This window comes from Macaca thibetana, chromosome 6, assembly GCF_024542745.1.
Source record: "Macaca thibetana thibetana isolate TM-01 chromosome 6, ASM2454274v1, whole genome shotgun sequence".
Taxonomy (NCBI): domain Eukaryota; kingdom Metazoa; phylum Chordata; class Mammalia; order Primates; family Cercopithecidae; genus Macaca; species Macaca thibetana.
The window spans coordinates 46,669,731-46,695,132 of record NC_065583.1 but is presented as its reverse complement, the minus strand read 5'-3'; the positions used below and the strand labels follow the sequence as shown (position 1 = coordinate 46,695,132).

The window sequence follows — 25,402 nt, the reverse complement described above, 5'->3', positions numbered from 1 at the left end:
TACACAAGAAGAAGAAAAGCAATTAATAGAAAATATTGGCTGGACGCAGTGGCTCATGCCTGTAATCCCAGCACTTTGGGAGGCCGAGGCAGGTGGATCACCTGAGTTCAGGAGTTTGAGATCAGCCTAGCCAACATGGTGAAACCCCATCTCTACTAAAAATACAAAAATTAGTTGGGTGTGGTGGTGGGCACCTATAATCCCAGCTACCTGGGAGGCTGAGGCACGAGAATCTCTTGAACCCGGGAGGCAGAGGTTGCAGTGAGCCAAGATTGCACCACTGCACTCCAGCCTGGGTGACAGAGTGAGACTCTGTCTCAAAAAAAAAAAAAAAAAAAAAATCCTTGAAGAAGCTCATTTGTTGGAATTATTAGTCAAAAAGTTTAAAGCAGCTGGGCAACTGTGGCTTATGTCTATAATTCCAGCATTTTGGGAGGCTAAAGTGGGAGGATTGCTTGAGCCCAGGAGTTCAAGACCAACCTGCCCACGTAGGGAGACCCCCATCTCTACAAAAAATTTAAAAATTAGCTTGTCTGGTGGTGCATGCTTGTGGTCCCACCTACTTGGGAGGCTGAGGTGGGAGGATTGCTTGATCCTAGGAGGTTGAGGCTTCAGTGAGCCATGATCACGCCACTGTACTCCAGCTTAGGTGACAGAGCAAGACCATCTCAAAACAACAACAACAACAACAAACAGCCCCCCAAACCCAGGTATTATGAATATGTTCAAGGAACTAAAGAAAATCATATCTAAAGAATTAAAGGAAAATATGAGAACAGTGTCTTTCCAAACAGAGAATATGAATAAACAGATATAAATGATTAAAAATAGTTAAATAGAAATTATGTAGTTGAAAAGTACAATAATAGAAATGAAAAATTCACTAGAGGAACTTATCAGCAGATCTGAGCTGTTTGAAGAAAGAATCAACAGGAAAGTAGGTCAACTGAGATTCTCCAATCTGAGGAACAGAAAAAAAGAATGAATAAAAATGTGAACAGAGACTTGTAGGACATCATCAAACATAAAAACATGCATGTAATACATGTCCCAGAAGGAGCAGGAGAGAAAGGACAGAAAGAATATATGAAGAAATAACGGGCAGAAACTTCCCAAATTTGATGAAAGACATTAATCTGCACATCCAAGAAATCAATGAACTCCAAGTAGGATAAACTTAGAGATCCACACCTAGACACATCATATTCAAACTGTTGAAAGACAAAGACAAGAGAATTTGAGGCCACCAATGTATCACAGAAAAGAAATCCTCTGTAAGATTAACAGCTGATTTCTTACCGGAAACCATGGCAGCCAGAGGCAATGGGATGTCATAGTTAAAGTGCTGCAAAAAAAGGAGTATCAATCAAAAGTTCTACATCTAGAAAAACTATCCTTCAAAAATGAAAGAGGGGTGTGATGTCAGTGAAAATGGCAGAGTAGGTAACTCCAAGGTTTGTCTATTCAGAGAAACATCTAAAAAAAGGAGCAAAAACTGCCAGAGCTCTGGAAAATAGCCAAAGGTCTATAGCAACCCAGTGAACACTGAATCAAGAAAGAAGCAAATTCAGAAATGTAGGAAAGCTTATAAAAAAGACAAAAAAAAAAAAAAAAAAAAGAGAAAAAAAAGAAAGAAAGCACAGGTAACATAGTGAGACCCAGTATCTCTGGGGAAACAACAACAACAACAACAAACAAAAAAATAGGCATGGTGCCATGTGCCTATAGTCCCAGCTACTCAGGAGGCTGAGGCAGGAGGATTGCTTGAGCTCAGGAGGTCAAGGCTGTAGTGAGCCATGATTGCACTGCTGTGCTCCCACCTGGGTGACAGAGTGAGACATTGTCTCTTTTAAAAAAAAAAAAGACAACAAATAAATGCTGGTGAGGATGTGGAGAAAGGGGAGCTCATATACATTGTTGGCAGGAATGTAAATTAGTATAGCTGTTATGGACAACATTAGGGAGGTTCCTCAGTAAATTAGAACTATCATATGATTCAACAATCCCACTACTGAGGAGTATATAGCCAAAGAAAACGAAATCTGTATATTGAAGAGATATCTGTAATCCCATGTTGATTGTAACACCGTTCAAAATAGCCAAGATATGGAATCGACCTAAGTGTTCATCAATTGATGAATGGATTTTAAAATGTGCTATATATACATAATAGAATACTATTCATACATAACAAAGAACAAAATCCTGTCATTTACAGCAATATGGATGAATTTAGAAGACATTATGTTAAGTGAAATAAGCCAAGCACAGAAGAACAAACACTATATGATCTCACTCATGTGGAATCTAAAAAAGTTGACTCATAGAGGTAGTATATTAGTTAGTTTTTGCATTGCTATAAAGAAATACATGAGGCTGGGTAATTTATAAATAAAAGAGGTTTTATTTTGGCTCATGGTCCTGCAGGCTGTACAGGAAGCATAGTACCAGCATCTGCTTCTGGTGATGCTGGCACCAGATGCTTGGGAGGATTGCTTGAACTTGAGTGATGATCTGTGATCACACCTCTGCACTCCAGCCTGGGTGACAGAGCAACACCCCATACCAAAACAACAAAAATAAAACCCCAGCACCACCACCGCCCCACCCCCGCCACCAAAAACCCAAGGTCGGTTCTGTTGCCTCTGGAACCAAGGAACAGGGTTTCACATTGGGAATGTAAGCTGGTGCACGGGGTGAGCTCCCAGGGCCTTGGGGAGCTCAACCCCAGTGGCTTTGCAGGGTGCACTCCCTGTGTCTGCTCTCACGGGTTGGAGTTGAGTACCTGCAACTTTTCCAGGTTTAGGCTGCAAGCTGCCCATGGCTCTATCATTCTTGGGTCTGGAGAGCAGTGGGTCCTTTCCCACAGCTCCACTAGGCAGTGTCCTAGTGAAGACTCTGTGTGGGGGCTCTAGCCCCACATTTCCTCTTTGCACTGCTTTAGTAAAGGTTCTCTGTGAGGACTCTGGCCCTGTAGCAGGCTTCTGCCTGGACACCTGGGCTTTCTTATACGTCCTCTGAAATCTAGGGGAAAGCTGCTAAACCTCCTTCACTCTTGCATTCCCTAAGCCCACAGACTTAACACCATGTGGAAGCCACCAAGGCTTGCAGCAGCTTGTTCTTTCCAAAGTCATGGCCCCAGCAATATGGGTTCCAGAGCAGACCTTATTTGAGCTAAGACGAGCTGGAGAAGCCAGAATGTGGGGAGCAGTGTCCCAAGGCTGCTCAGGGCAGCGGGACCCTGGACCTGGCCCCATAAATCATTCAGTCCTCTTAGGCCCCTGGGCCTGTTATGAGAGGGGCTGCCTCGATCTCTGAAATGCCTTCAGGGCCTTTTCCCCATTGTCTTGGATATTAGCACTTGGCTCTGTTTTTGTCATGCTAATCTCTCTAGCAAATGGTTGCTTCATAGCCTGCTTGAATTTCCATCCTGATAGGGCTTTCTCTGTCTCTGCAAAATGGCCAGTCTGCAAATTGTCCAGACTTTCATACTGTGCTTCCCTTTTAAATATAAGTTCCAACCTTAACCTCTTCTTTGCTCCCATATCTGATCAAAGGCTGTTAGAAGCAGCCAGGACACATCTTGAACATTTTGCTGCTTAGAAATTTCTTCTGCTAAATTCCCTAAGTCATCACTCTTATATTCAGCCTTCCACAAAGCCCTAGGATATGGAAACAATGGAAACAATGCAAACGAGTTCTTTGCTAAGGGATAACAAGGGTGACCTTTATTGTAGTTCTCAATAGATTCCACATTTCCATCTGAGACCTCATCAGCCTGGGCTTCACTGTCCATATTTTTGTCAGCATTTTTGTCACAACCATTTAACCAGTCTCTAAGAGGTTCCAAACTTTTCCTCATCTTCCTGACTTCTGAGACTTCCAAGCTCTTCCATGCTCCCTGTTACCTAGTTCCAAAGCTGCTTCCACATTTTCAGGTATCTTTATATCAGTACCACACTTCTGGTACCATTTTTCCCATATTAGTCAGTTTTGATGTTGCTGAGGTAAAGAACTACGAGGTAAAGAAATACCTGAGGCTGAGTAATTTATAAAGAAAAGAGGTTATATTTTGGCTCATGGTTCTGCAGACTATACAGGAAGTATGGTGCTGGCATCTGGTTCTGGTGAGGGTCCCAGGAAGCTTACATGGTAGAAGGCAAAGGGGAGCCAGCATGTCACATGGTGAGAGAGAGAGCAAGAGAGAGAGGGGGGAACTGCCACACACTATTAAACAACCAGATCTCATGTGAACTCAGAGTGAGAACTCACTTATCACCAATGGAATGGTGCTAAACTATTCATGAGGGATCTGCTCCCATGATCCAATCAACTCCTGCTAGGCCCCATCTCCAAAATTGGGAACTATATTTCTTTTTTTTTTTTTTTTTTTTTTTGTTGAGACAGAGGCTTGCTTTGTCGCCCAGACTGGAGTGCAGTGGCCGGATCTCAGCTCACTGCAAGCTCCGCCTCCCGGGTTCACGCCATTCTCCTGCCTCAGCCTCCCGAGTAGCTGGGACTACAGGCGCCCGCCACCTCGCCTGGCTAGTTTTTGTATTTTTTAGTAGAGACGGGGTTTCACCGTGTTAGCCAGGATGGTCTCGATCTCCTGACCTTGTGATTCGCCCGTCTCGGCCTCCCAAAGTGCTGGGATTACAGGCTTGAGCCACCGCGCCCGGCCTGGGAACTATATTTCAACATGAGATTCGGGGGAGATGAACATCCAAACCATATTATGTGAATAGTGGTTGCTAAAGGCTGGGAAGAGTAGGGAGGAAGTAGAGGAGGAGAGGTTGGTTAATGAGGTACAAAGTTACAGATAGGAGGAATTAATTTTGGTGCTCTGCACAATAGAGTGATGATATTTAGCAATATGCATTGCATACTTCAAAATAGCTAGAAGAGAGGACTTTGAATGTTCTTATCACAAAGAAATGATGTGTTTGAGGTGATGAATATGCTAATTACCCTGATTTGACATTACACATTGTATATATGTATTGAAACATCATACTGTACCCCATAAATACAATTATTATATGTCAATTAAAAACAAAATAGAAGTTACAAAACACAATCTATTAAAAAAACTGATTGCAAACATTATACTTAATGATGAGAAACCTGATGCCTTCCTACTAAGATCAGGAACAAGAAAAGGATGTCTACTTTCACCACTCCTATTTAACATCATACTGGAAGTCCTGGCTAATGCAGTAAAACAAGAAAAAGAAATAAACATGTAAAGACTGGAAAGGAAGAAATAAAACTGTCTTTGTCCACATACATATTTTAAAAGTTGGAAAAGTTTTGTTATATTTTCACTTGCCTTGTCCACTCCCCTCCCCAGCGTGGTGATGATCCTGAAGACAGCAGCTCACATTCCTAATGTAGAACCCTGGTCCTTGGTTCCAGAGCAGACCTTACTCGTTTGTTTGTTGAGATGGGGTCTTGCTCTGTTGCCCAGGCTGGAGTGCAGAGGCGTGATCACAGATCTTTGCAGCCTCAGCTGCTTGGGCTCAAGCAGTCCTCCCACCTCAGCCTCCTGAGTAGCTGGGACCACAGGCATGCACCATAATGCCCAGCTAATTTTTGTATGTTTTGTAGAGATGGGGTCTCGCTATGCTGCCCAGGCTGGTCTCAGACTCCTGGGCTCAAGTGATCTACCCACCTTGGATCTCCCAACAGTCATGAGCCACCATACACTAACCCAGACCTTGTTCTTAAGGAATTGTATTGGTCCATTTTGACCTGAGAGCCGGTTGAAGGACTGATGGAAGTTGACTGCTTTTGTTTCACCTAGCTTGGAATTTTCTCAAAGCAGAAAGGTGGCTATGGAGAGGGAATTTCTTACAAACATTAAAAGGCATATGAACAGTCTATTGCTGCCTGGGGCAAAAAAAAGTTAAAGCAAACAACGGACATACTGAAGTGTAGGAAGAAAGACCTAGAAGGGAGATTCTTTGGATAAGTAGGACATTGAGAAGCTCCTGTGTATATGGAGGAATTTAGAAAGCATTGATGCCCAGGGCAGGATGAATGTTTCAAAAAGACCTAAGATCTCAAGATTTCAACTTTAGCTGATCTTTAGGCTCAGTAAAAACTGGAAGTTAGGGGTATTGTGGAGTTGTAAATGGCTTTGCTAAGCACTGAAAGAGTACCCCAACACAGAGCCAATCTAAAAAAACTAGGAGAACTTTTCTTCCTCCCTCCCTCCCTCATTTCCCAACCTTCCCTCCCTCCTTTCCTACCCTTCCCTCCCTTTCTTCTTTCTTTTTGAGACAAGGTCTTACTCTGTGGCCTAGAGTGAAGTGATATGATCATAGCTCACTGCAGCCTTAAACTCCTGGACCTAAGGGATCCTCCTGTCTCAGTCTGCTGAGTAGCTAGGACTACAGACATATATCACCATGCCCAGCTAATTTTTAAATTTTTTGTAGCGATGGGGTCTCACTATGTTGCCTAGACTGACCTTGAACTCCTGGCCTCAAGAGATCCTCCTGCCTGGGCCTCCCAAAGCACTGGGGTTACAGGCATGAACCACCATGCCTAGCCTGTCTTTTTCCTTTCCTTTTTCTATCCTCTCCTTTATTCTCCTTTCTTTCTCTTTTTCTTTCCCTCCTCTCTCCCTCCTTCCCTCCTTCCTGTCTTCCTTCCTTCCCTCCCTCCTTCCTCTCTTCCCTCCTTCCTTTCCTCCTTTTTTTCTCTCTTTCATTTTTTTTTTTTTTGAGGTGGAGTCTTGCTCTGTTGCCAGGCTGGGGTACTGTGGCGTGATCTTGGCTCACTGCAACCTCCAGCTCCCTGGTTCAAGTGATTCTCCTGCCTCAGCCTCCCGAGTAGCTGGGATTACAGGCATGCACCACCATATCCAGCTAATTTTTGTAGTTTTAGTAGAGACGGGGTTTCACCATGTTGGCCAGGATGGTCTCAATCTTCTGACCTTGTGATCCTCCCGCCTCAGCCTCCCAAAGTGCTGGGATTACAGGCATGAGCCACCACTCCTGGCCCCTTTCCTCCTTTCTTTATCAGACAGGGTCTCGCTCTGTTGCCTGGGCTTGGGTGCAGTGACATGATTATAGCTCAATCAGCCTTAAACCCTTGGACTCAAAAGATCCCCATGTGTCAGCCTCCTGAGTAGCTAGGACTACATGCATATACCACCATATCCAGCTAATTAATTTTTTTTTTTTTTTTGTAGATATGGTATCTCACTATGTTGCCCAGGCTGCTCTCAAACTCCTGGCCTCAAGAGATTCTCCTACCTTGGCCTCCCAAAGCACTGGGATTCAGGCATGAGTTACAGTGCCTGGCCTTTCTCTCTCTCTCGCTCTCTTTTTCTTATTTCTCTTTATTTTTCCTTTTTCTTTCTTCCTTTTTCCTCCCTTCCTTATTTTGTTTCTTCTTTCCCTCTTCTTCCCTCCATTTTTTCCCCAAACCCTCTCTATCTCCCTTTTTTCCTTTCTTTTTTCCTTCTTTCTTTTTGCTTGAGACATTTAAGAAAATCTCTGTTGGCTGGGCATGGTGGCTCATGTCTGTGGTCACAGCACTTTGGGAGGCCAAGGCAGGCGGATCACTTGAGGTCACGAGTTCGAGACCAGCCTGGCCAAAATGGTGAAATCCTGTCTCTACTAAAAATACAAAAAAAAATTAGCCAGGCATGAAGTAATCCCAGCTAGTCAGGAGACTGAGGTAGGAGAATTGCTTGAAGCTGGGAGGCAGAGGTTGCAGTGAGTTGAAATTGTGCCACACACTCCAGCCTGGGTGACAGAGTGAGACTCCATCTCAAAAAATAGATAGAAAGAAAATCCCTGTCAAAACACTAGTTGACCAGAAAGTAAAGGAATAGAGACTTCAGAGATCACATAAAACAAAGAATATAGTGCTTTGCAAAAATAGTTTAGAAAAGGCATTAAACGAGTAAATACTACTCACATAAAGCAACAAAAATAAATCATGAGGAGGGGGAAGAATTTGATTTCCAGACTTACCACATTGCAATATTTAAAACATTTGGTTTTCAACAAAATATTATAAAGCAATCAAAGAAACAAAAATGTATGACTTATACACAGGCTAAATGAACAGAAACTCTTCTGTTCCGTTCAATGACTGAGGAAACCCATTCATTGGAATTACTAGACAAAGGCTTTAAAAACAAATGCTCAAAGAGGCCAGGTGCAGTGGCTCATGCCTGTCATCACAGCAATTTGGGAGGCTGAGGTGGGTGGATCACTTGAGGTCAGGAGTTCAAGACCAGCCTGGCCAACGTGGTGAAACGTTGCCTCTACTAAAAATACAAAAATTAGCCGGGCTTGGTGACAGGGGCCTGTATTCCCAGCTACTCAGGAGACTGAGGCAGGAGAATTGCCTGAACCCAGGAGGTGGAGGTTATCTAGGGGCATTCAATAACAGATTTGAGTAGGTAGAAGAAAGAATTGGTGAACTTGAAGACAGGTCAATTGAACTTGTTCAGTTTGAGAAGCAGAAAGAAAAAATATTGAGGACAAATGAACAGAGCCTATGAGAACTGTGGGACACCGTAAAACATACTAACATACACAGAATACAGGTTCCAGAAGGAGAGGAGAAAATGAGGCAGAAAGAATGTTTAAAGAAATAGTGGCCCCAAATCCCCAAATTTGATGAGAGACATGAATATATACATCCAGAAATTCCAATGAATTCCAAAAAGGAGAAACATAAAAAGAGCCACACTAAGACATATAATCAAACTGTCAAAAGCCAAAAATAAAGTGAGAATCTTGAAAGCAGCAAGGGATAAGCAAGTTGTCACATACAACAAACCTCAATAAGATTAACAGCTGATTTCTCTTCAGAAACTTTGGGGGCCAAAACACAGTGAAATGCCATGTTTAAAATAGAAAAGAAAAAATACTGTCAATGAGAAATGCTGTATTCAGCAAAATTATCCTTCAAAAATGAAGGGGAAGTAAAGACTTCCAGATAAACAAAAATGAGAGGGTTTGTTGCTAGTAAATCTGCCCTCAAAAAAGTGGTAAAAGTAATTTTGTAGGTGGAAATGAACAAGACAGTAACTTGAACTCATATAAAGAAATAAAGAACTCGGGTAAGGCAACTGCATCAGTAAATACAAAATCTAGTGTTATTGTATATTTTGGTTTGTAACTCTTTAAAAATATATGACTTAAAATTCCAGTGTTATAGTTAATGGGCACACGTGTTTGAAGGAGTAGTTTATAATCACAAAAACAAGAAGGGAGAGAGATGAAGCTGTATAGAGCAGAATTGTTATATACTATTGAAGCTAAGGTTGTATTAATTAAAAATAGATTGTTATAAATTTAAGAGGTTAATTATAATCCAAAGGGTAAACACTAAGGGAACAACCAAAAAAAAAAAAACTATACAGAAAGGGAAATGAGAAAGGAATCAAAGTGGCACACTACAAAAAAATTAGGTATATACACAAAAAGGCAGTAATGGAGGAATTGAGGAACAAAAATATGTCATATAGAAAACAAATAGCAAAACAGCAGAAGTGTGTCCTTTATCTATAATTACTTTAAATATAAATGGATTAAATTCTCCAATTAAAAGGCAGAGATTAACAGATTTTTAAAATCCCAATCATATGTTGTCTACAGGAGACTCACTTTAGATTCAAAGGTACAAATAGTCATGACCAGCCTGGCCAACATGGCAAAAACCCTGTCTGTACTAAAAATACAAAAATTAGCCAGGTGTGGTAGTGCACACCTGTAGTCCCAGCTACCCAGGAGGCTAAGGCATGAGAATCACTAGAACTCGGTGGCAGAGGTTGCTGTGAGCTGAAATAGCACCACTGCACTGCAACCTGGGTGACAGAGTGAGACTCTGTCTCAAACAAACAAAGAAACAAACAAACCAAAGATACAAATAGGTTGAAAGTGAAAGAATGGAAAAAGGTTTTCCAAACAAATAGAAACCAAAAGATATCTGGGGGTGGCTATACTAATATCAGACAAAATAGATAGTAAGGCAAAAACTGTTCTAAGAGAAAAGAAAGGACATTATATTGACAAAGGGATCAATTCATCAGGAATATAAAAACAATTTTTCTCTAGTACACAAGGATCATTCTCCAGGATAGATTATATATTAGACCATACAACAAATCTCAATAAATTAATATTGAAATCCAAGCAATCGTAAGCAAAAAGAAAAAATCTGGAAGCATCACATTATCCAACTTCAAATTATACTACATGGCTATAGTAACCATAACAGCATGGTACTGGTATAAAAGTAGATGCATAGACGCAATGGAAAAGAATAGAGAACCCAGAAATAAGGCCAAATACTTAACAACCAACCAATATTCAAAGCATACAAAAACATAAATTGGGGAAAGGACACCCTATTCAATAAATGGTGCAGGGAGAACTGGTTAGTCACATGTAGAAGAATGAAACTGGATCCGTGTCTCTCACCATATACAAAAATTAACTCAAGATGGAATAAAGACTTACCTCTAACACCTGAAACGATAAAAATTCTAGAAGACAACCTGGGAAAAACTCTTCTGGACATTGGCCTAGGCAAACAGTTTACAATTGAGACCCCAAAAGCAAATGCAACAAAATTAAATAAATGGGACCTAATTCAACTAAAAAGCTTCTGCAAAGGAAATAATCAGAGTAAGTAGACAACATACACAGTGGGAGAAAATATTTGGAAATTATGCATCTGACAAAGGACTAACATCCAAAATCTACAAAGAACTCAAATTAGCAAGAAAAACAAATCCCATTAAAAAATGGGCAAAGGATATGAATAGACATTTATCAAAAGAAGATACACAAATGGCCAACAAACATTTGAAAAAATGCTCCACATGACACTAATCAGCATGGAAATGTAAATTAAAACCACAGTGAGATACCACTTTACCCCAGCCAGAGTAGCCATTATTAAGAAGTCAAAAAGCAATATAGATGTTGGAGTGGATGTGGTGAAAAGGGAATGCTTATACATTGCTGGTAGGAATGTAAATTAGGACAACCTCTATGGAAAACAGTATGGAGATTTCTCCAAGAACTAAAAGTATATCTACCATTCAATCCAGCAATCCCACTACTGACTATCTCCCCAAAGGAAAAAAAAAAATCACTATATCAGACACCTGCATGCATTTTTTTTTTTGAGATGGAATCTGGCTCTGTTGTTCAAGCTGGAGTGGAGTGCAGTGAGTGGCACGATCTCAGCTCCCTGCAACCTCTGCTGTCGGGTTCAAGTGATTCTCCTGCCTCAGCTTCCTGAGTAGCTGTGATTACAGGCATAAGCCACCACGCCTGGCTAATTTTTGTATTTTTAGTGGAGACAGGGTTTCGCCATGTTGGCCAGGCTGGTCTCAAACTCCTGGCCTTGAGTGATCTGCCCACCTCTGCCTCCCAAAGTGCTGGGATTACAGGCATGAGTCACTGTGCCAGGTCTGCATGCATATGTGTATTGCAGTGCAATTCACAGTTGTAAAGATATGGTATCAACCTAAGTGCCCATCAACCAATGAGTGGATAAAGAAAATGTGGTATATACACATGATGAAATACTACTCAGGCATTAAAAAAGAACAAAATAATGTCTTTTGCAGCAACTTGGATGGAATTGGAGGGTATTATTCTAAGTGAAGTAACTCAGGATTGAAAAACCAAATACTGCATATTCTCACTTATAAGTGGGAGCTAAACTCTGGGTATGCAAAGGCATACAGAGTGGTATAATGGACATTGTAGGGAGACAGTGAACTCAGAAGGGGGAGATTTGGAGGTGGGTGAGGGACAAAAAACTACCTATTGGGCACAATGCACACCTACATGGGTGATGGGTGCATCCAAGTAGTGTACATTGCACCCAATAGGCAGTCTAAAATCTCAGGTTCAGACTTCTCTGCTACACAATTCATCCATGTAACCAAAAACCACGTGTACCCCTAAAAGTATTGAAATAGGCCCGGGGCAGTGGCTCACATCTGCAATCCCAGCCCTTTGGAAGGCCAAGATGGGAGGATCACTTAAGTCCAGGAGTTTGAGATCCGCCTGGGCAACATAATGAGACCCCATCTATTTAAAAAAAAAAAAAGGAGTGGTGATGCATGCCTGCAGTCCTAGCTGCTTGGGAGGCTGATGTGGGAGGATCACTGGAGCCCAGGAAGTCAGGGGTGCAGTGGGCCATAACTGTATCACTGCATTCCAGACTACATGATAGAGCAAGATCTTGTCTCAAACAAACGAACAGACAGAATCCCCCCAAACAAAAAACAATTGAAATAAAAAAAAATTTAAAAAGAAACACACACACACACACGAAACACACACAGAGCCATATATATATATATACATATATATAATGAATTCTACCAGTCACTTAAAGAAATATACATATACATAAAATTAGACGAAGTATCTTCACTGACAACAATAAAACGGAACTAGAAATCAATAACAGAGGAAGACTACATTTTTCAAATATGTGTAAATTAAACAGCATACTCTTTTTTTTTTTTGAGATGGAACTTGGCTCCTGTTGCCCAGGCTGGAGTGCAATGACGCAATCTCAGCTCACTGCAACCTCCGACTCCTAGGTTCAAGCGACTCTCCTGCCTCAGCCTCCCGAGTAGCTGGGATTATAGGCATGTGCCACCACGCCCAGCTAATTTTGTATTTTTAGTAGAGACAGGGTTTCTCCATGTTGGTCAGGCTGGTCTCAAACTCCTGACCTCAGGTGATCCACTCACCTTGGCCTCCCAAAGTGCTGGGATTACAGGCGTGAGCCACTGTGCCTGGCCTTAAACAGCATACTCTTTTTTTTTTTTTTTTGAGACCAAGTCTTGCTCTGTCTCCCAGGCTGGAGTGCAATGGCACAACCTCAGCTCAGCTCACTGCAACCTCCGCCTCCTGGGTTCAAGCAATTCTCCTGCCCCAGCTTCCTGAGTAGCTGGGATTACAGGCACATGCCACTGCGCCCACCTAATTTTTGTATTTTTTGGTAGAGATGGGGTTTCACCATGTTGGCCAGGTTGGTCTCAAACTCCTGACCTCAGGTGATCCACCTGCCTCAGCCTCCTAAACTGCTGGGATTACAGGTGTGAGCCACTGTGCCCAGCCAACAGCATACTCTTAACTAATGGGTCAGAGAAAGAAATCACAAGGGAAATTAGAAAATATAAGATGAAAATAAAAAACATAACAAAATTCACAGGATGCAGTGAAAGCAGTGTTCAGAGGAAAATTTGTACCTATAAATGCTTAACATTAGAAAAGAAGAAAGGTCTCAAATCAGTAACCTAACTTTATACCTTAAGGAACTAGAAAAAGAAGAGCAGATAAAGCTAGCAGAAGGAAGGAAATAAAAAAATACTAGAACGAGATAAACAAAATAGAGGGTAGAGAAACAGTAGAGAAAATGAACAAAATCAAAAGTTGGTTCTTTAAAAAGATCAACAAATTGACAAGCCTTTAGCTAGATTGACTAAGAAAATAAGACTCAAATTACTAATGTCAGAAATGAAATTTGGGACATTTCTACTGACCTTATCGAAGCAAAAAGGGTTATAGGAGAATACCATAAGCAATTATATGCCAACAAGTTAAATAATCTAGGTGAAATGGACAGCACACAAATTGACTCAAGAAGAAATAGAAAACTGACCCATCAGAACAGATAACAAAAGATTGAATCAGTAATCAAAAACCTCCCAACAATGAAAATCTCAGGACGAGGTAGTTTCACATGTGAATTCTACCAGTCATTTAAGGAAAGACTAACACCAATTCTTCCCAAACTCTACCAAAAAAGAGAAGAGGGAAGACTTCTGAGCTTATCCATGAGACCAGCACAAAACATCATAAGAAAAGAAAACTATAGACAGATGTTCTTTAAGAATATAGATGCAAAAATTGTAATTGAGAGAGTAACAAACTGGAGCCAGCCAGTAGCATACTTAGCAGAATTATACACCACGATCAAGTGGGATTTATCTCAGGAAAGCAAGGGTGATTCAAAATACAAAAATCAGTCAATGTAATACACCAGTAGAATGAAGGAAAAAAGTTCACCTCAGTTGATGTAGAAAAAGCATTTGATGAAATCCCACATTCTTTCATTATATATAAAAAAGTAAACTACAAATAGAAAGGAAATTCCTTAACTTGATGAAGGGCATTTATGAAAAAACCCACAGTTAGCTTCAGACTTAATTGAGAAAGACGAAAAGTCTTCCCCCTAAGATTAGGAACAAGACTAATATGACTGCTTTCACCACGATTTAACATTGTACTGAAAGTTCTAGCCAGAATCATCAGTCAAGAAAAAGAAACAAAAGGCATTTAAATTGAAAAGAAAGAAGTAAAGCTATGAACATGCGTCAGAGATATTGTGGATTAAATTTCAGACCACAATAAAGTGAGTCATGTGATTTTATTTTGTTTCCTGGTACATATAAAAGTTAAGTTTACATTATACTGAGTCTGTTAAGTGTGCAATAGCATTAGATCTAAAAAAAATGTATATACCTTAATTTAAAAATACTTTATTGCTAAAAAATGCCAACAATAATCTGAGCCTTCAGCAAGACATAATCTTTTTGCTGGTGGAGGGTCTTGCCTTGATGTTGATGGCTGTTGACTGATCAGGGTGATGGTTGCTGAAGGCCGGAGTGTCTGTGGCAATTTCTTAAAATAAGACAACAAGGAAGTTTGCCACGTCAATCAACTCTTCCTTTCATGAAAGATTTTTCTGTAGCAAGTGATGCTGGTTGTTAACTTATTACCCACAGTAGAACTTCTTTCAAAGTTGAAGCCAATCCTCTCAAACCCTGCTGCTGCTTTTATCAACGAAGTTTATGGAATATTCTAAATCCTTTGTTGTCATTTCAACAACTTTCACAGCATCTTCACCAGGTGTAGATTCCATCTCAAGAAACCAGTTTCTTTGCTCACCCATGAAAAGCAACTCCTCATCTCTTCAAGTTTTATCATGAGATTGCAGCAGTTTAGTCACATCTTCAAGCTCCACTTCTAATTCTAGTTCACTTGCTATTTCCACAACATCTGCAATTACTTCCTCCAGTGAAGTCTTGAACCCCTCAAAGTCATCCGCAAAGATTGGAATCAACCTCTTCCAAATTCCTGTTCATGTAGATATTTTGATCTCTTGTGAGTCCTGAATGTTCCTAATGGCATCTAGAATGGTGAATTCTTTCCAGAAGGTTTTCAATTTACTTTACCCAGACCCATCAGAAGAATCACTGTCTATAAATACTATAAATACATATGCTATGTATTTATGAAATATATTTCTTAAATAATAAGAGTTAAAAGTTGAAATGACTCCTTGATCAGAATGGATATTTTATTAGCCGGCCTGAAAACAACTTCTTCATCTTTTTATACATCTCCACCAGAACTCTTAGGTGACCGGTGCATTGTCAATGGGCAGTAACATTTTGAAAGGAATCTTTTTTTCTGAGCAATATGTCTCAACAGTGGGCTTAAAATATTCCATAAACCATGCTGTAAACCAATGTGCTGTCATCTGGGCTTTATTGTTCCATTTTTAGAGCACAGGCAGAGTGGATTTAGCATCATTCTTAAGGGCTCTAGGATTTTTGGAATGGTAAATGAGCACTGGCTTCAACTTAAAGTCACCAGCTGCATTACCCCCTAACAAGAGATTCAGCCTGTCCTTTGAACTTTTGAAGCCAGGCCTTCCTTTTCCCCTGTAGCTAGGAAAGTCCTAGATGGCTTCTTCTTCAGATATAAAGCTTTTTTGTCTACTTTGTCACATTGAACATCTGTTGTTGAGTGTAGCCACTTTCATCAACTCTCTTAGCTAGGTCTTCTAGATAAGGCATTGCAGCTTCTCTATCAGCACTTGCTGCTTCATGTTGTACTTTTATGTTCTGGAGATACGTTATTTTCTCAAACCTCAAGAACCAACCTCTGCTAACTTTCAGCTTTTCTTCGGCAGCCTCCTCTCTCTCAGACTTCAAACAATTGAAGAGAGTTAGGGCCTTGCTTTGGATTAGGCTTTGGTTTTAAGGAATGTTGTGGCTGGTTTGATCTGTCCAGACCGCCAAAACTTTCTCCATGTGAGCAATAGGGCTGTTTTGCTTTCTTATCATTTATGTGTTTACTGGAATAGCACTTTAAATTTTCTTCAAGAACTTTTCCTTTCTATTCCCAACTTGGCTAACTTTTTGGTGCAAGAGGTCTAGGCTTTCAACATGCTTTCCTCACTAAGCTTAATTATTTCTAGCTTTTGATTTGAAGTGAGAGACTTGCGACTCTTCATTTCACTTGAACACTTAGAGATCGTTGTAGGGTTATTAACTGACCTGACTTAAATATTGTTATGTCTCAAGGAATAAGGAGGCCCCAGCAGAGGGAGAGAGATGGAGGAATGGCTGGTCAGTGGAGCAGTCCGAACATGCACATGTATTGAGTTTGCTGTCTTATATGGATCCGGTTTATGCCATCCCAAGCAATTAAAACAGTGTGAACCCCGAAAATCTGAGACAGGTCTCAGCAAATTTAGAAAGTTTATTTTGCCAGGGTTGAGGATGCATGCCTGTGACACAGCCTCAGGAGGTCCTGATGACTTGTGCCCAAGGTGGTCAGAACATAGTTTGGTTTTATACATTTTAGGCAGACATGAGACATCATTCAAGATATGTAAGATGAACATTGGTTCGGTCTGGAAAGGTGGGACAGCTTAAGCAGGGAGAAGGGCTTTCAGGTCCTAGGTAGATAAGAGACAAATAGTTGCATTCTTTTGAGTTTCTCATCAGTCTCTCCAAAGGAGGCAATCAGATATGCATTTATCTCAGTGAGTAGAGGGGTGACTTTGAATAGAATGGGAGGCAGGTTTGCCCTACGCAGTTCTCAGCTTGACTTCTCCCTTTAGCTTAGTGATTTCAGTGCCCAGGATATTTTCCTTTCACAATAGTAACATCAAAGATCACTGATCACAGATAACCATAACAGATATAATAATAATGAAAAATTTGGAAATATTGTGAGAATTACCAAAATATGACACAGAAACATGAAATGAGCACACACTGTTGGAAAAATGACACCTATAGACTTGCTTAATGTAGGGTTGCCACAAAAGTTAAATTTGTGAAAAACTTGCAGTGTCTGCACAGTGCAATAAAGTGAAGTGCAATAAAACAAGGCATGCCTGTATCTCTATTTGCAGATTACTTGGTCTTATATATAGGAAATCCTAAAAGAATCCGTATACTCACACACACACAAGAGGTATTAAACAAATTCAGCAAAGTTGCAAGATACAAGATTAACAACAAAATCAATTATATTTCTTTTTTTCTCTGTACTGTATTAACTGAAAAAAATCAATTGTATTTCTATGCACTATCAATTAATAATCTGAAAAGGAAATTAAGAAAATTATCTTTACAAGAGCATCCAAAAGAATAAAATACCTAGGAAAAAAATTAAGGTAGTGAGAGATGAATACTGAAAACTACAAAACGTTGCTGAAAGAAATTAAAGAGACTTGAATAACTGAAAAGACATCCTGTGTTCATGGAAGAGAAGACTTAATCTTGTTAAAATGGCAATACTTTTCAAAGCAATCTACAGATGCAATGCAATTTCTGTCAAAATTCCAATAGTTTTTTTGTTGTTGCAGAAATGGGAAAGGAGATCTTCAAATTCATATGGATGTGAAAGGGCCCCAAATAGCTAAAACAATATTGAAAACAAGGAACAAAGTTGGAGGACTTGCACTTTCTGACTTCAAAACTGACTACCAAGATATAGCAATCAAAACAGCATCGTACTAGCAATAGGATAGACATATAGACCAAGGGAATAGAACTGAGAATCTAGAAATAAATTCAAATATCTATGGTCAATTGATTTTTTGACAAGGGGGTCAAGACCATTCAATGGGGAAAAAGTAGTAGTCTCTTCAACAAATAGTATTTGGACAACTTGGTATTCACCTGCAAAAGACTGAAGTTTGACACCTACCTCACACCATGTACAAAAACAAACTAAATCAACAACCAAAATATAAGAACTAAAACTTTTAGAAGAAAACAAAGGGGTAAATCTTCATGAACTTGGATTTGGTAATGGATTCTTACACATGACATTAAAAGTACAGACAATAAAAGAAAAAACAGACAAATTAGACTTCATCAAATTAAAACATTCATGCATCTAAGGACACTATCAAGAAGGTGAGAAGAGGCTGAGTATGGTGGTTCATACCTGTAGTTTCAGCACTTTGAGAGGCTGAGGTGGGAGGATCGCTTGAGCCCAGTTTGAGTTTAGACCAACCTGACGAAACCCTGTCTGCAAAAAATACAAAAATTAGCCAGGTGTGGTGGCATGTGCCTATGGTCCCAGCTACTTGGGAGGCTGAGGTGTGAGGATCGCTTGAGCCTGGGAGGTTGAGGCTGCAGTGAGCCATGGTCGTGCCACTACACTCCAGCCTGGGTGACAGAGCAAGACCCTGTTTTGAGAAAAAAAAAAAGTGAAAAGACAATCCATAGAATGAGAGAAAATATTTGCAAATTATATATCTGATAAAGAATTGATATCTAGAATATATAAAGAACTTCTACAACTCAACAGCATCAACAAAACAAGCAACCCAATCTAAAAATGGGCAAAAGACTTACATAGACATTTCTCCAAAGTAGATATTACAAATGGCCAATAAGCACATGAAAAGATGTTTCACATCACTAGTCATTAGGGAAATGCAAATGAAAACCACAATGAGATACAATTTCACACCTATTAGAATAGTTATTATTAAAAAACAATAAAAAATGGGGCCGGGTGCAGTGGCTCACGCCTGTAAGCCTAGCACTTTGGGAGGCCGAGGCAAGTGAATCAGTTGAGATCAGGAGTTCGAGACCAGTTTGGCCAACATGGTGAAACCTCATCTCTACTGAAAATACAAAAATTAGCCAGGTGTGGTGGCGGGTGCCAGTAATCCCAGCTACTCGGGAGGCTGAGGCAGGAGAATCGCTTGAACCTGGGAGGCAGAGGTTGCAGTGAGAAGATCATGCACTGCACTCCAGCCTGGGCGACAGAGCAAGACTCCGTCTCAAAAAACAAACAAACAAGCAACAACAACAAATGGACAATAACAAGTGTTGGTGAAGATGTAGATAAATTAGAACTATTCTGCATTGCTTGTGGGAGTGTAACAATGGGACAACTACTGCGGAAAACAGTTTGGCAGATTCTCAAAAAGTTAAACATAGTATTCCATGATCTAGCAATTCCACTTCTGGGTATATACACAAAAGATTGGAAAGCGGGGACTCAAACAGATACTTGTATGTGCATACATGTTCATAACCGCATTATTAACAATAGTCAAAATGTGGAAGCAGCCTAAATGCCCATCAACAGATGAATAGATAAACAAAATATGGTAGATGCATACAATGCTATATTATTCATCTTTAAAAAGGAATAGAATTATATTTTTAAGTCAGAAACTAACACATACTAGAAATAGAATTCTGCTATTCTATTCCCTGTGCTACAAGGTGGAATGAACCTTGGAAACATTCCAGGAAGTGAAATAAGCCAGACACAAAGGGACAAATATTGTATGATTTCACCCATATGAGATACCTAGAATAGGCAAATTCATACCATCAGAGAGTAGACTAGAGATTACCTAGGGTTGCAGGGAGAGGGCAATGAGAACTTACTGTTTATTGGGTACAGAGTTTCCATTTGGGATGATGAAATCCTTCTGGAAATGCTAGTGATAGTTGTACAATATTGTGAATGCGCTTAGTGCCACTGAACTGTACACCTTAAAATGGTTAAAAATGATACATTTGATGTATATTTTACCACAATAAAAATGTACAAAATACTAAAAACTAAAACAAACAAAAAAAACTACTAAATTCTACACTTAAAAATAGTGAATTTTGTGGTATTTAAATTATATCTCAATTTTAAAAATTAATGAGCTGAACTGTTGGGAAAAGAGCCACAGAATAACACCAAAAACAGTAGAAAGAAGGAAATAGTAAAGATAAGAGTAGAAATTGATGAAAGAGAAAATGAAGATTCAATAGAATATATTTAGAAAGTATCAACAAAACCAAAAGTTAGCTCTCAGAAAATAATTATAAAATAAAGAACTTTCTTCATGAGACGATCAAGATAAATAGAAGCCCTAAATTAGGAATTAAAAATGGAAGTATAGATACAGTAGATATCAGAAATCTAACAATTTTATGCCAATAAGTTTGAAAACCTAGCTGAAATAGATAATTTTCTTAAAAAAATTATAAAACTGACTCTCAATAAGAAAGCAAAAACCTGAAATAAATATTATATATCCTTTAATGGCTATAAAGCATTGTCTTAGTTTAAAATTTCTACTACCCAAAACGAACAAACCTGGACTATATGGTTTACCTGCATGGAAGATATAATTATAAACATATAAAACTGTCCAGGCATGGTGGCTCACACCTGTAATCCCAGCACTTTGGGAGGCCGACCCAGGCAGATCACTTGAGGTCAGGAGTTCGAAATCAGCCTGGCCAACATGGTGAAACCCCATCTCTACTAAAAATACAAAAATTAGCCAGGTGTGGTGGCAGGCGCCTGTAATCCCAGCTACCTGGGAAGCTGAGTCAGGAGAATCGCTTGAACCTGGGAGGCAGAGGTTGCAGTGAGCTGAGATCGTGCCACTGCACTCCAGCCTGGGTGACAAAGTGAGACTCTGTCTCAAACAAACAAACAAACAAACAAACAAACAAAAAACTATAAAAAAGGTGAAAAGTCAATGTGATAAGTTGGTGTAGGAGAAGATATTTGTAACACATACAACAGGCAAAGCATTAGGATTCAAAATGTATAGAAGATGTCTTCCTGATCAATAAGAAGAAGACAAAACAATACAGCAGAAAATTTGGCAAAAGATTAGAAACAGGCAATTCATAATTTAAACATATAAAAATGCCCAACTTGATTCATAATTAGAGAAACAAAAATTTAAAAATAGGATACTATTTCATATTCGTTAGATTGATGAAGTCTGATAGTCAAAGTGTTAGCAAGGATGTAGAACAAGAGGAACATTGCTGATATTAAAGTAGATTGGTTCAATAACTTCAGAAAACAATTTGCCCATATATAGTGAAGTTAAGACATTCATATCCTACAACGCAGTAATTCCACTCCTAGGTATATATCTGAGAGATACTTTAGACATGTGTACAATAAAACATACAAGAATCGTTTTGAGATATCTTAAAAATGTAAATTAGTTCAGATCACTTCCTTCCTCAAAATCCTCCAAGGCTGAGATTAAAATTCAAAGTCCTCACCAGGCCTACAAGGCATGACAGTTTGCTTGTCTAACCACCTCTCCTGCTCTGCTCTCCCTGTTTCTGTTCTAGCCCTGCTGACTTTGTTGTTCCTTGAACGGCCTCTTTTTCTCCCTAGGGCTCTTGGACTCACCATTCCTTCACTTCCTCAAGGTTTTCCCCCCAGTTTTTATTTTGTCTCGATTCCTGGGTTCAGTGAGACCTCTGTTGACTACCTTTCTTTCCCTCCCTCCCTACCTCCCTCCCTTCCTTCTTTTCTTTCTTCCTTCCTCCCTCCCTCCTTTCTTCCTTCCTCCCTCCCTCCTTTCTTCCTTCCTCCCTCCCTCCTTTCTTCCTCCCTCCCTCCTTTCTTCCTTCCTCCCTCCCTCCTTTCTTTCCATCCTCCCTCCCTCCCTCCCTCCCTCCCTCCCTCCCTCCCTTCCTTCCTTCCCTTCCTTCCTTCCTTCCTTCCTTCCTTCCTTCCTTCCTTCCTTCCTTCCAATACATATTAGATATACGTATTTTGGGCTACATGTGATAACTTGATACATTCATATAATCAAATCAGGATAATTGCCTTAAATATTTATCTTTTTCTTATGCTAGGAGCATTTGAATTATTCTCTTCTAGTTATCTTGAAATGCACAATAGACTGATGTTAACTATAGTCACTTCATTGATCTATTGAACATTAGGTCTTATTTCTTCTCAGTGTATATTTGTAACCATTAACCAACCTCTCTTCATCCCCTGCCCTTCCTGGCCTCTGGTAACCACCAGTCTACTCTTTATCTTCATGAGATCCACTTTTTTAGCTCCCACAGATGAGTGAGAACATGTGATATTTGTCCTTCTGTGTTTGGTTGCTTCCATCTTTTTTAAAATAGCTGCTAGGACTGCCTCTTCTCCAACCTGGTGAGTCCCTTTATCTCCTTTGGCTGGTTTATTTTCCTTCCTGCCTGACATTATATTCTATATACATTTGTTCCAGCATTTATTTCTGTCTCTCCTACTAGACTGTAAGCTTCCTGGGGGCTGGACATTTTCTGTCTTACTCATTGTTGCATTTCCCAGTGCCTAAAATGATGTTTGCTTGGTACAGGGTGGGTGCCCAATCACAGCTCTTCCAGTGAGTGAATGGAATTGCGTGATAGTCAACATGTGATGGGAAGGAAACACTTGGATGACACAAAGCGTACTTCTTGGTAAAAGCAAAGCCATTAGAGTTGTAGATGCATGAAAAGAATTTGAAGAAGATTGGTTCATAAACTAAAAGAATATTCTTCAGAAACAGATTGAATATGTATGATTAAGTTAATAGATTAAACAGAAGTAGATATCTGTGTATTTCATCTATATTCCTAAAAGTTTGTATATTCAAGTTGGTCAGAAAACTCTTGGGACCTTCCCTTGGGAAACTTTATATTCAGGTTGAGTTGCAGTATGCTAGAGCCTATACAGTCATTCTGTCTGCCAGTCAGTCATTCCCAAGTACCCAGGGTCACACCCAGCCCCAGGCATAGGGCCACGGGGTAGGAAGGACAGAGAAGGGGAAGGGAGTCAGGCACACTAAGTGTCCGCTGTGTGCCAGGAACTCTGCCTGGGTTTCTCTGTCACATGGGTGACTTAGGAGCACCCCTTCCAGGGCTCAGGCAGGGAGCAGGCCAGAGCTCTAGGGCTGTGCAGCTCGGTCTGACTTCTCCAACCTTTGCTACCCCTGTAGCTCTCGGAGATCTTCTTTGTGTCCATCTGCACATCTGAGTTGTCCATGAAGCTCTATGTGGACCCCATCAACTACTGGAAGAACGGCTACAACGTGCTGGATGTGATCGTTATGATCATTATGCTTCTCCCCTATACCGTCCGCGAGCTCATGGGCAGACAGTTCAGTTACGTGAATATCGCTGATGGCATGCAGTCCCTGCGCATCCTCAAGCTTATCGGCTATAGCCGGGGCATCCGGGTGAGTGCGCTGGGGGTGCCATGGTGCTGGGAGGGCAGGCTGTAGGCCCATTTGCCCCGAAGGCCCTAAGGAAATAATGACTGTACTACCATCTTCCAGTTGTTGAGTCCAACGTGTGTGGCAGGTTGATCTTTACCAATATTATCTCATTTACTCTTAAAACAATTCTAAGAACGGTATTATTAGCTCCATTTTACAGATGAAGAAATTGAGGTCACCCAGCAGTGAAATGTCAGAGCTGAGATGTGAAAGGTGTGTCTGACTCCAGAGGCCACATCTGAACTTTTCCTCTCTCTTGTGCTGCGAAGTGCCTGATTTTCTTATGCTACACATCCTTTGAACTACATACCCAGGACGCCTCAGCTTTTTGGTGGCCCAGGCCACTAGCTGCTTTCCCCAAATAGCTGAGAGTCTGCTGCTGTCTTGCTGGGAATAGTCTGTGCTTCTGTAAGGTGGCTCTAGAAGGGCTACTGCTGCTGAGAAGTCTTTCTGGGTTGCTGAAAACCATGGAGTGACCAACACTCCCTTGACTCAGAGGCTTCAGAAAGAACCTCAGGGCTGCCCCCCTGCCCTGAATCGTGCCCTCAGGCACTTGTCCTGTGCACAGTAGGTTCACCTAGCTCTGCACCCAGTGTCCATGCTTCTCCAGGCGGGGGCTGGTCTGGGTTCCTGTGTTCAGTCAGGGTGTGTTGACCTGTCCTGTCAGGGGCTGCCCCTCGCCTGGGCTTTGGTGGCTTGCTGTCTAGGGCCTGGCCCCACATTCTGGGAGCCCCAGGCCTGGGTAGAGAAGAGAAGGGGAGCGTTAGAGGTCTCCCCTGCCACGCATACACCTTCGTTTGTTTCTTGCTGTCATGTAAGCAAGCGCCTGCCTGTGTGTGTCCCCTCTCAAACAACGCAATCCAGCCTGCCCTCTCCTTCTCTTAATGGCGAACCCTCTGGGAAAAAGTGTCTGTACTTCCAGTCCCACTTCCCTGTCCATCATTTATGCCCTAGCTGCTTTCCCTACACTCCAGAATATCTAGCCTCTCTGAGGTTGCCAGCATCCTCCTTGTCTTCAAATCCAGTGGCCAATTCCCTTGGCATCCGTGTCACTCCTTTCTCTTGGTTTTCCTCCAGCCTGACTTGTCAGGAGTGTTTATCCTTTGCCTGGCTCATACACGCTGTTTTCTCAGGATGGTCCCTGAGTTCTCCTCCTCTGCTCCCTCTGCACATCCTCTCTGGGTGATCTTTTCCACTTTCCAGGACCCTCCACCTGCCTACCCCTCTCTCTTTGACCTTTAGACCCAACTGCACCCTGGGCATCTCACAGGCTTCTCAAATTTGATGTGTCTAAACTGAACTTGTCACTCACCCCCATCCCCAACCTCAAATCCCAAACCCTGGCTTCTCCTCCAGTTCGTTCGTTCTTTCTTTCTTTTCTTTCTTTCTTTCTTTCTTTCTTTCTTTCTTTCTTTCTTTCTTTCTTTCTTTCTTTCTTTCTTTCTTTCTTTCTTTCTTTCTTTCTTTCTTTCTTTCTTTCTTTTTTATACTTTAAGTTCTAGGGTACATGTGCACAATGTGCAGGTTTGTTACATAGGTATACATGTGCCATGTTGGTGTGCTGCACCCATTAACTCATCATTTACATTAGGTATATCTCCTAATACTATCCCTCCCCCGTACCCCCACCCTACAACAGGCCCTGGTGTGTGATGTTCCCCTTCCTGTGTCCAAGTGTTCTCATTGTTCAATTCCCACCTATGAGTGAGAACATGTGGTGTTTGGTTTTCTGTCCTTGTGATAGTTTGCTGAGAATGATGGTTTCCAGCTTCATCCATGTCCCTACAAAGGAGATGAACTCATCCTTTTTATGGCTGTATAGTATTCCATGGTGTGTATGTGCCACATTTTCTTAATCCAGTCTATGATTGTTGGACATTTGGGTTGGTTCCAAGTCTTTGCAATTGTGAATAGTACCGTGATTAACATACGTGTGCATATGTCTTTATAGCAGCATGATTTATAATCCTTTGGGTATATACCCAGTAATGGGATGGCTGAGTCAAATGGTATTTCTAGTTCGTGATCCTTGAGGAATCGCCATACTGTC

At 40.8% G+C, this 25,402-nt stretch overlaps 2 protein-coding genes across 3 annotated transcripts in view; one reads left to right on the top strand and one right to left on the bottom strand.

Moving 5' to 3' along the window:
• Window positions 1-25,402, bottom strand: part of SAR1B (secretion associated Ras related GTPase 1B) — a 1,003,791-nt gene that overhangs the window by 376,712 nt on the left and 601,677 nt on the right. The window lies entirely within an intron of this gene.
• CATSPER3 (cation channel sperm associated 3) overlaps window positions 1-25,402 on the top strand; it is a 49,193-nt gene that overhangs the window by 10,435 nt on the left and 13,356 nt on the right. For both annotated transcript variants that reach the window (XM_050792842.1, XM_050792841.1), the window contains one exon: window positions 23,074-23,313. In XM_050792842.1, coding sequence (XP_050648799.1) covers window positions 23,074-23,313 — 240 coding nt within the window. The remainder of the gene's footprint in view (window positions 1-23,073; window positions 23,314-25,402) is intronic.